The sequence below is a fragment of the Branchiostoma belcheri genome, unplaced genomic scaffold, assembly GCF_001625305.1.
Source record: "Branchiostoma belcheri isolate BF01 breed outbred unplaced genomic scaffold, Haploidv18h27 scaffold44, whole genome shotgun sequence".
Taxonomy (NCBI): domain Eukaryota; kingdom Metazoa; phylum Chordata; class Leptocardii; order Amphioxiformes; family Branchiostomatidae; genus Branchiostoma; species Branchiostoma belcheri.
Genome location: NW_017804065.1, coordinates 1,280,534 through 1,290,549, shown reverse-complemented (window position 1 = coordinate 1,290,549; position 10,016 = coordinate 1,280,534). Strand labels below are relative to the sequence as shown.

The 10,016-nt window shown below is 39.9% G+C and overlaps 1 protein-coding gene across 10 annotated transcripts in view; it reads right to left on the bottom strand.

Annotated features, from left to right (window-relative positions):
- Window positions 1-3,164: 3,164 nt before the first annotated feature.
- The window catches only part of LOC109478479 (actin-binding LIM protein 2-like), a 65,800-nt gene continuing 58,948 nt past the window's right edge, over window positions 3,165-10,016 (bottom strand). For 7 of the 10 annotated variants that reach the window (XM_019780016.1, XM_019780017.1, XM_019780022.1 and 4 more), the window contains 5 exons: window positions 8,960-9,020; window positions 8,314-8,339; window positions 7,802-7,903; window positions 6,174-6,245; window positions 3,165-5,715 (listed from right to left, as the gene is read on the bottom strand). In XM_019780016.1, coding sequence (XP_019635575.1) covers window positions 5,602-5,715; window positions 6,174-6,245; window positions 7,802-7,903; window positions 8,314-8,339; window positions 8,960-9,020 — 375 coding nt within the window. In that variant the 3' untranslated portion in view covers window positions 3,165-5,601. The remainder of the gene's footprint in view (window positions 5,716-6,173; window positions 6,246-7,801; window positions 7,904-8,313; window positions 8,340-8,959; window positions 9,021-10,016) is intronic. The other 3 variants (XM_019780021.1, XM_019780018.1, XM_019780024.1) reach the window with 2 other exon arrangements.

Sequence of the window (10,016 nt, the reverse complement as noted above, 5' to 3'; positions counted from 1 at the left end):
CTCGTCTCAAGAGCCTCGAGCAGGCTGCACTATCTTCGACTACTGACTAGACAGGGGATGAGTGTTGTTGACCTTGTTCAGATTTACCTGTCACTTATTCGCAGCGTTCTTGAATACGGCCACGTACTGCTGGTAGGTTGCAGCAAGGAACAATCGGACAGCATCGAACGTGTACAGAAACGGGCCCTCCGTATCATCTCTCTTGGCGGTAGACGATCAGTTCCTAACCTACCCTCCTTGAAGGAAAGAAGAGATGCAGCAGCTGTAAAACTCTTCAAGGACATGTTAAAACCGGAACATCCTTTGCATGACCTTGTGCCGCCCCAGAGATGTACAGCCACTGGCAGGCAATTAAGGAACAATCAGGAGTTTACGCTTCCGAAGGCCAGAACTGAACGTTTAAGGGGATCATTCCTACACATTGCAGTCAAACTATACAATAAGTCTGTTTCCTAGACTAAGCTTTGGATTCAGTGCTCTGTTTAATGTTGTAGCTAGCATTTGTGGTAGCCGCCTGCATATTGTTACCCAGCATATTGCATAAGTGTTGTAAAAAATGTACGCAATTCAGGGTATATGTATGATTGTATGTATCCCTGCTGATTGTATGTTTTGAGGAAGAGAATAAAATTTGAATTTGAGATATGTGGCGGAAATGAGTGATACCCGGTGGGCTGTAAATACATGGAAGTAAACCTCTGTAAGGATGGGGAATATGAGAGAGACGATGCGTACTGACTAACTCTGTCCTCTAAAACATATTGCAAGACGTCTAGGAAAGTGCAACATTTTGTTGATGGTATCCTGCCCACTCAGGCAATGGAAGGCCGGACAACACGGCTCCGTTTCTCATTATTGCGGGGGCCCGGTGAATGGCAGTCGCGGAAAACGTGTAATTTTTGGCGCCAGGCTGGAGGGTCGTGCGAGACGGAGAGAATGTGGCGGGAAACGCTAGCCTGTGATTACCCATGATTACCTGCGTCACCGAGGCGCCAGCTGCAGAGTCACCAATAGGAATCGAACGGAACAGACACCTGCTAAGTCTTAGGAGAATGTTCACACCTGTGTCTCAGCAGAAGGCCAAGGTTCAAGATTGAATATTTCTGTACACTGTTTTCCTGCAAGCAAAGCGACCCTTAAAATCAAGTGATAGACGCACGTACGCACCGCCGAACACACGCATAAAACTCACAATCCCTTATGAGGAAGAAAACGTCGCAAAATGGTAAACAGTGTTACAACTAAATCATCAGTACAGGAGTGATATGACTAGCATATGTGGCTCTGCATACCCCGGTTAATCCACTATTCCACATACGGGGTCAGTACTGTTTGCTTGTTTATTCACCTGTGGATGATCTGTACAAGATGCCCTCCGGTTTGTTGCGTATTCAAAATTAACACTGATGGACAGACAAAGCAGCTCAACAGGCTGAAGTTAACGAGTGGTGAATGTAATGGCGTCCTTCCACATGTCCCGCGGCTTCCTTCTGAACGCCGCGTTAACATAGATTTATAGCGCGACACATAGGGCGTAGGTCGTCCTACGATTTTCATGCTATAGGCTGACAGAGCCAAGCAGTGACATGGATCTAAGACGGCTTTACCTCGTAACAATACAGCTGGATTTTGCAGGATGAATGCATGGATATCCCAAGAATTCCCTCAGTTTGCGATCATGCGACTTATGTGATCGGGCCCTGAGTGAGTAATGCTATCTTATATCTACCGGTATGAGGCTCCTCAAGGTTGCAAAGTATACGCACAGGTGAATTAGTGGAGAACTACGTATGGGTAGTGGAGTGTGCCACTGTGGGCTAACTAGTGAACAATATAGATCTGAGACAATATAGCCCGAAGTGATGGGTTTGGCAAGAAAATTGGGGTCAGTTTTATTTGCTTGTGTATTCACCTGTACATGATTTGTGGAGAAAACGCTCCAGGCCCCCGGGCTTTCGCATGATTAGAATACCACCATTTCGCTAACTTGTAATAGATGTACGTGCGTGTAGTACTGTACTGCTGCAGTGTATAAGCAACAGAAGTTAGGAACAGCATGGCCGCTAGGTGGCGCAAATTCACAGTAAAATCGAGCTTGTGTGTTCTGTCCATGGTGCTGAATTGTTAATCCCCTAGTACAGGCTAGGCCTATTTTTGAGTATTAAGGGAAGCACTATCTGTCAGAAGGCTTTATACAACGCTCATTCTAATTTGGATAGGAAGAAGTAGTGCAAGCCGCTTTAGTTTCTTTTTTCAATGCGTTGCTTTACCTCTATATATTATGAAATGATGAAGTACATAACATTAAAACAAGGCCATTCCCACTGGACAAGGGTTCCCTATGACTTTTTTTTGACGTGTGTTTCATCCCCTGGATTTTCTGTGCTAGAGGTTACTCCCTACAACTTCTGTGCAGTGTTGTGTTTATCATTACTATGCAAAAAGTTCCAAGACGAAGATGTGTGTCCCCGAATACGCCTAAAACTCAGTCTTAGGCATCATGTCACTGTATCTTTCTACTAAAGTTTGTTAGAAAACAAAAGAGGCACAAGAATAGTGAAGTACAATGTACTACTCACCGCCCTCAAACAGACGTTTCTCGTCTTGCTCAATTGCCATCTTGGAGTTTGCGCCTCCATGCTGGGACTGCCACTAAATCTTGGTCAGCTGAGTACCATACAGAGTTAAATATCTTGATCAACGATCGACAGGTGGGAATGAGTTCGCATGTGTTTGTATTTTGCAATGTTCTAGCTTGATATCTAACCTTCATTGACAACACAAACCCCACTGTTGACTTGGAAGCATTGTTTATTGGCCTTACATTGAAATGGAGCAATACAAGGGGACAAGGTTCTTACTGGTCTGTGAAGTGTCACTTATCCAGTCTTTTGGTAGTAAATATATGAAGCACTTTGCAACAAAGTCTTAAGTCACACTGCTAGTAGGGCATCAACAATGCATCATTAATGCGCATCTCCAGTGTGCATGTACATCATCTTGCAATTAGTAAAACTACAATAATACATTTTAAATCATATATAATTGAGATATCTTTTAAATATAAAACAACACATACATTGTCATTATTGAATCACACAGTACCCATTGTTCGGTACATTGCAGCAAGCAGAAGCAGAAACCTAAAGTTGAGAAGAAACTAATTTTGAAAAAGTCTATTGTCTCCATGTTAGGTACAACCAACACAACCCTGTGTACTGAAATCCATAAAGGTGTTAACAATCCACTCATCTCCTCTCTATTGCCTGTATATGTGATGTTCCATAAAGAAACAAAGTTGACCTGTCATTTTTACTTACTGAGGTCTCCATAACTTACTGAGTAAAGTCACCTATATGTAATCTATATGGTTTCTGTAAATACCCAATTTCTCATCACATTGCCACTGAATGGGTATGTATTCATAAATAAACATACAATAACTTGCCTATTGTATTGAGTAGTGGCTGCAATCTTGGCTGCTGCTATTTTTCAATCTCTCGATATAAGGACGCTGGCATAGCCTTAGCCTCTATTCTTCTTTCACAAGTTTTTCTGTAGAATTTCAATCAACTTTTTTAATTGCTTCCAATGTAGAAATACACATTCCAAATGGAAATATAATCATTGGAACTTCAAATCAAGATTTATAAAAGGAAATGTTTTTTTTTTAATTTCCATGAGTTATTTTCAAATATTTTCAAACACAAGGTTCCAGATTTTGATAAAAATGTGGCCTCCAGACATAGCCTAAATCCTGACCATTCCCAATAGATTCCTTAACCCCCACCTACATATACTGGGGACAGATTCACTCACTAGTACTGATAAGGATTACAGCATGAGTCTGCAATTGGGGGGTAAAAAAGGCTGAACTAAGGCTTCTAGCAGCAGCATACGTTTCTTACCTACTACAGTATTTGTGGTAACATAAGGATGCATTTTACAATGCCTTTCATGGTTTAATCATACAATAATTGGCATGTTCACCTTTAGTCTACCAGGTCTCACATCTTTGCTATAATTGGTTCACTGAAAAAAGAGCAAAATAAACATTAAAAATGTATTGCAAATACCTTGCGGCCCTATGTTTGAACATCTGTGTAACTATATTAGAGTAAACCGTAAAACAACCATTTCAACCAATGGAAAGCATTGAACAATGGTAAGAGCCTTAATGTTGTCAAGTATTTTCCTATTGGCTGAGGGTCAAGTGGTATCATATCTATTGTTGTTAGATGTTGGATTTCTTCAAAGAAAACTAATAACTTTAAACAACAGAGGTAGCAATGCTTTTGACACTTAGAACTGGTTGAATTAACTGAGAGCAAATTTGAGCAGATTCTGCATTTACTACAATTGTATATACGTAATATACATATCAAAGTACATCTGACACACTTCAACTTTAATCAATAATATTATGGTAACAGCACCTGTTAGACAAATGCAAATGATCTTAATGATTACATATAATTTGATTACACATATTACACACATATTTAATTATATATGACTATACTTTGCCATCATTGATAATAACAGAAATGCTAAGAATATAAAAAAAAGTTTGACACAAGTTGTTGGCTAAAATATGCTTCATCTGTTTATTCTACATCTAATGTTCTTAGTTTGGCCCATACCATACATTTTCCTGTGAATTCGTCTCAGTTTCTTTGTTTTATCCAAGGCCACACCAATCCAATTTGCTGGTCCTCAGGCTTTTAAAGACATGCGTGTTTGCTTAACTAGAAAAACATAATCAAAACAAAGACTGGGGACCAGGTTTATGTCAGGTATCAACATAAACATGCATTGACTCAGAGGAAGAAAATACATTGTCTGACATATTCAAGTTTCCTGTCTGCCCTCTACCTTTATGATATCTGCTTGCTTTAAAATGTCTGAGAACAAGGGAAATAAATTGGCATGGCCTTAAAAGTGAATCATCTGACACCATCTTTGCATTTGTTCTGGAGAATATCACAACAGAAGGCAGTCTCAGCTATGTAACAATAACTGACAGTCTAGATGTGGCCACAATAGGGCTAAAAATCTTTCAATATTTGTTTTATGCCTCAATGTTCCTTAGCTTTCTGTCGCTCTCCTTAAATTGTTGTATTTTCTATCATATCAAACTCCTAATGTTCATCTTTTCCTTTCATTTCAAATCTTACAGGAGAGCACTTTTGAAAAAAAAAAAAACACCACCACACACTAATAATAAAATCAACAATTCCACCAGTTAAATGATCTGTCCCAACATGCTGTAATACAATATAACACAGCATGAGGCTGTCCCTTGAATTTGTTGCCTGTGTAGGTCCACAGAGCTTAGCTTTAACACACTACACTGATTTCACACTTCACTTAGCTCTTCTAATCAAAGCACTACCATCTAATGTCCGCTTTTTCTTTAACTTTTCTTAGAAATAGTGAGCATGAAACCACATCTGGTTCCTAAATACTGGTGGTGGTGTAACAGTTGTTCTATTGAGGCAGGTACCGAAGCTGAGATGAACACAAAGCTGGTGATAGTTAGTCTGTATACATGTGAAACACACAAAGGAGTGAGAGAGTTTAAAAGAGACATCATCTGTGTCAAAAGAGATGAGCTCGTTTCTTCAGCTCTGTTCTCCTCCAGGTTGCTAGACTGCTGAACTCCTCTCTAGTCATGTGGAACACTGCCTCAAAGTCTGCATCTGACATGTGCTTCTGAAATACACATCATTTGGGAAAAGTCAGTACCTGGCAACAAGACACTGTGACTATCACAAAGTCATGTTCCCCATAGTCTACATCAGACAAGTGCTTCTGAAATACAGACACGTCGGACACGTGCTTCTGAAATGTAGACATCTCATATGTGCCTACAAGAGGAATGTACACTTTAAGGTTGAGGAGGGTTCACTTTTCTAGATTATGTTTGTTTTTAAGAGGAATGTACATTTTGAAGATTGTACATTTTCGATTTGACTGGACCTGGTGAATCAACCAGGTGTTTACTATCTAACCAACTCCAGTCTCTGTCAAGAGATGGGCAGACCACTAGTACTATACACGTACTTCTGTGACTGCTCATTCCTTGACAAACACTGGAGATGGACAGTTGAAAATTTGATGCAGTGGAATTACAGTTCAACTTTGCTTCATGTTTGTCCAGCTAAGCTCACCTCTAACTTGGATCTGTCCACATCTGGTGGAAGCTTATAGTTTGTTGTCAGCAGCTCCACCACTGGGTATATCTGGAAAGTACAGAAATAAACAAAACCTAAGTACAAGTTGGGTCTGATTCTTTCACTACCTGCATTTATCTTCTGTTTTTGTTGCCCCCTAGCAGGGCAGTTTAGTACAAGCCTTTTTAAAATGTGAGTTCCAGTGTAAGACATACAACTATATTTTGTCACATGGACACATGAAGAGGGTGTAAGGATAAGGCATCTGTACGTAGTATTAGCTTCTTGATTGAGTTTTTTTAGAGCTTTTTTAAACTCAGTGTACACTGGTAAGCATCTTCACTCCATTCATTATCTGTTTATTTGTACCCACTATGATAATAAGATGGACTGTTGTGTGATCAATAAAAGATCAATAAAAAACAAAAAAGGATGAAACATGTAATTCTTTACAAAAAAGACTGCTATGCACTGGCCAATAGAAAATGTGAGATATGACTGACACAAGATAATTTTTAATAGGATTATATTCTAAGTAAGTCCTCTTTTTATCATACGTTGTCAAAGGCATCTACAGGGCTTCTATTGAAGCATTTAGCCACTGACAATATCTTCAGGACATAAGCTGATACTACAACAACTACACTCCAGTTTTATTGTTTAACAGGCCCAAACTATTATGACATGCATTGTTGTACAATATCTCATTTCTGGTGTTTCATCCATTTCCCACAGAAAAGATTACAGGTGAAATATGCTGCACTGCAGCATATGAACTCAGCTGTTTGGCAACATAATTTGTACTGGGATTTTAAATCAAACATGAAGACCCTAATCATTAAACGAAGATGAGTAACAGAAAAGTCTCAATTTTAGCAAAGAGTTAAACAGGGGGTATGGAAATGATGTCATGTGGTAAATATGTCTTAACATCTTTCTCTGAGAAAAGCCTGTTCACCATAGCTTGGGCCTGTGGAAGAGTTGTATTGTATCAGATTCTAGATGTAGTTATATGATTATCAGACACTATTTAAGCTAGAGCCATGTGTTAAGATGTGAGAGTACTACTACTCACTACTTGGTTATTTTGTCTAGTGTGTAGAAATGGGATCAGCAGCACAGCCACCACCCGAGGTGTCTCTCTACTCTACATGTGTGCAAGCGTTCCTGCCATGCGGTCTCAGGGTCCACAAATAAATCAACAAGCACAAATAAAGTAAAAAAACTGAACAAAGCTACCCTTTCCATGATCCACATTCTTCTTTATTCTCAATTTTTTCAAGCTATCAGGTGGAAAAATTTGTTGATGAAAGATTCTGAATCTGTACAGTTGAGTGTCTGTGTGACTCTATGTACCAGCTGATGTGACCGTGAGACCTGGAAGGAGGATGTGAGGGGTGTGTGGAGGATGTGTGGATAGAAGGGGTGTTTGACTGTGGGTGGGAGTAGGTACATTCTAGTGACATGTGGATGGGACTGGGTACAGGCTGGGGACATGTGGATGGGACTGGGTACAGGCTGGGGACATGTGGAAGGGACTGGGTACAGGCACAAGCTGTTGACTAAGTACAGGTACAGGTACAGGCTGAGGACAGACGAGTGTTGGGCATGATGGTTCAGCTCACCTTGGGTGGGCCCATGTCTGGAAGTGACTGACCTTTACTTCTCTGCAGTGATCCTAAATCACTGCCCGACACCTCCCGTGAGCGCACAGGGGAGCTGGAGTACTGAGCACACAACAAATGGGAACAAAGAAAGATGTTAGAACTTTCACTGATGCAGAAACTTGTCTTCACCAAACTGTTAAGGATACAGAATCTGATTGTCATGATCACCAATCAATCAAACTGGAAACTTGCAGGACAATCACAACACACGATATAAAAATGAAATCCCTCTGGCAACAATTCATTTGGAACTGCATATGACAAACATGACGGCCTTAAGTACATGTAGGTATATTGAAGACTTTGTAACAGTTAAAATGCATGCTTCAACCTTTAGCCTGCTAAGGTAGTGGTTTGGCAGCAAAGTTGTATTCAATGCAACCTGGCTTTTTTCCTTCATCCTTCCTGAAATCCACAATAGACAATGCAAATATGCAAAATACATGAAAATCATCAACAAAAGCACTTACTGCTGAGCTGTGGTCCAAGCTGGACTCTGTGGAAACAAAAGGCAGGTCAGCAATGACTAACTGATCTATGGTTGGGATATAGTACAAATCAACTATTACAGTACAACAATAGAGCCATGACGTGTACCTCTATCAGTCTATGGTACGGGTATAGTACAATTCAAACATGATGCAGAAAGTTTGTGGCATTCGTGGCTAGTTGTTGATAATACAATTTTTCCATTTATCACACACATTTTGAATGCACTAAAAGTGCAAATTCAATATTTGAAATGTTAACCAGCCTGGTATGATGACTTTTTGGTAGCATTTGGGTCTGTCACAGGTTGGTTTATCACTATTTCTTTTTTTTACTTTCAAATTTGCCTTCAGGCATTTACAGTGTATTTATCTGTCCATGTTATGCCTCTGGGCATTTATCTGTCAATGTTATGCCTCTTTATTGCACATGAATGTGCAATAAATATATAACATTAACATCATGAAGAACAGTCAAATCTGTACCAGTGACCACCTTAAATCAGACCACCTGGTCAGCATGACCAGATTTTGTAGGTCCTCTGTGTGGTCTCTTTGTGCAGGCTTGGCTGAAAACCAAGCTGTTATGACTTAAATCCTAAAGATGAAGTAAGTTCTTCAGTGTTACCTGAGGACTTACTGTGCAGCGCTCCTGGAGCCTCATTGTCCCAGTACGGACCAGACAGGCCCTGCAAAACACAGGGGAAAACCTATCAAACATGCCCCACCACCTTAACTGGCACACCAGACAAGCCATGCAGTTAGTACATGTGGGGTAATCTCCAGGCAGATCTTTTGGAAGCCAAGACAGTATCCCACAGGCTACTTTGTATACTACACAGTGCCCTTTGGATACAACCTTGCCAATTGGGTACTGTCTTGCCTCTTGGCTACCAAAAGGTCTGCTGAAAGATGACACGTGGGTGTCTTCCTGTAGTCTTACATGTATGTTATCAGGTCTTTGGGTGTGAGAGAATGGATGAGATCACAAACTCTGATTTAGTTATTTAGTTATTTAGGTTAGTTATTTATATATACATATATTGTGTATATCTGTCTCTTTTATGATTTGATTTGTCTTAATTTCTGAATATATGTTTAATTCTCTGTTACGTTACTATTTCTCTGTTACGTTACTATATCACCTATTTCTCCCATGTTTTATATTTCTTGAGCCACTTTGGAATTTTAAAAAAATAGTTCCGAAATATTTTGAAGATTAGATAAATAAGTAAATGAATAAACAATCAATTTGAAGATTTCAAAAGTGTCTGAAGGAAATCCCATTCTTCAGATGTTTTTAAACACAATGGTAACCACAGTCAGCTACATGTATATTACAACCATTGGCACCTCATACGAGTTAGACCCGAACTGAAAATGTTCCATACATGTACAATGTTTATGGCCTGGTGTTTTTAATAGCACACATCATATCAGTTGCAATACATATCCAAAAGTGTTGTATTTGCACAGCCAGGTTAGTATCAGCAATCTAGAACACATTTCTGAGGAGGTTTCTACACCAGGGGAGTCCTTGTTGAAGCAGAGGTGGTGAGAGTTAGCGTTGCACGGAATGTCCCGGTTAGTGTGCAGGGTTAGTGCTCATCCTAAACAACCACGACAAACCAGGAGGGTTAGGGGAAAATAAAAGAGTAAAAGGTTAACATTTGTCAGGCCATTCT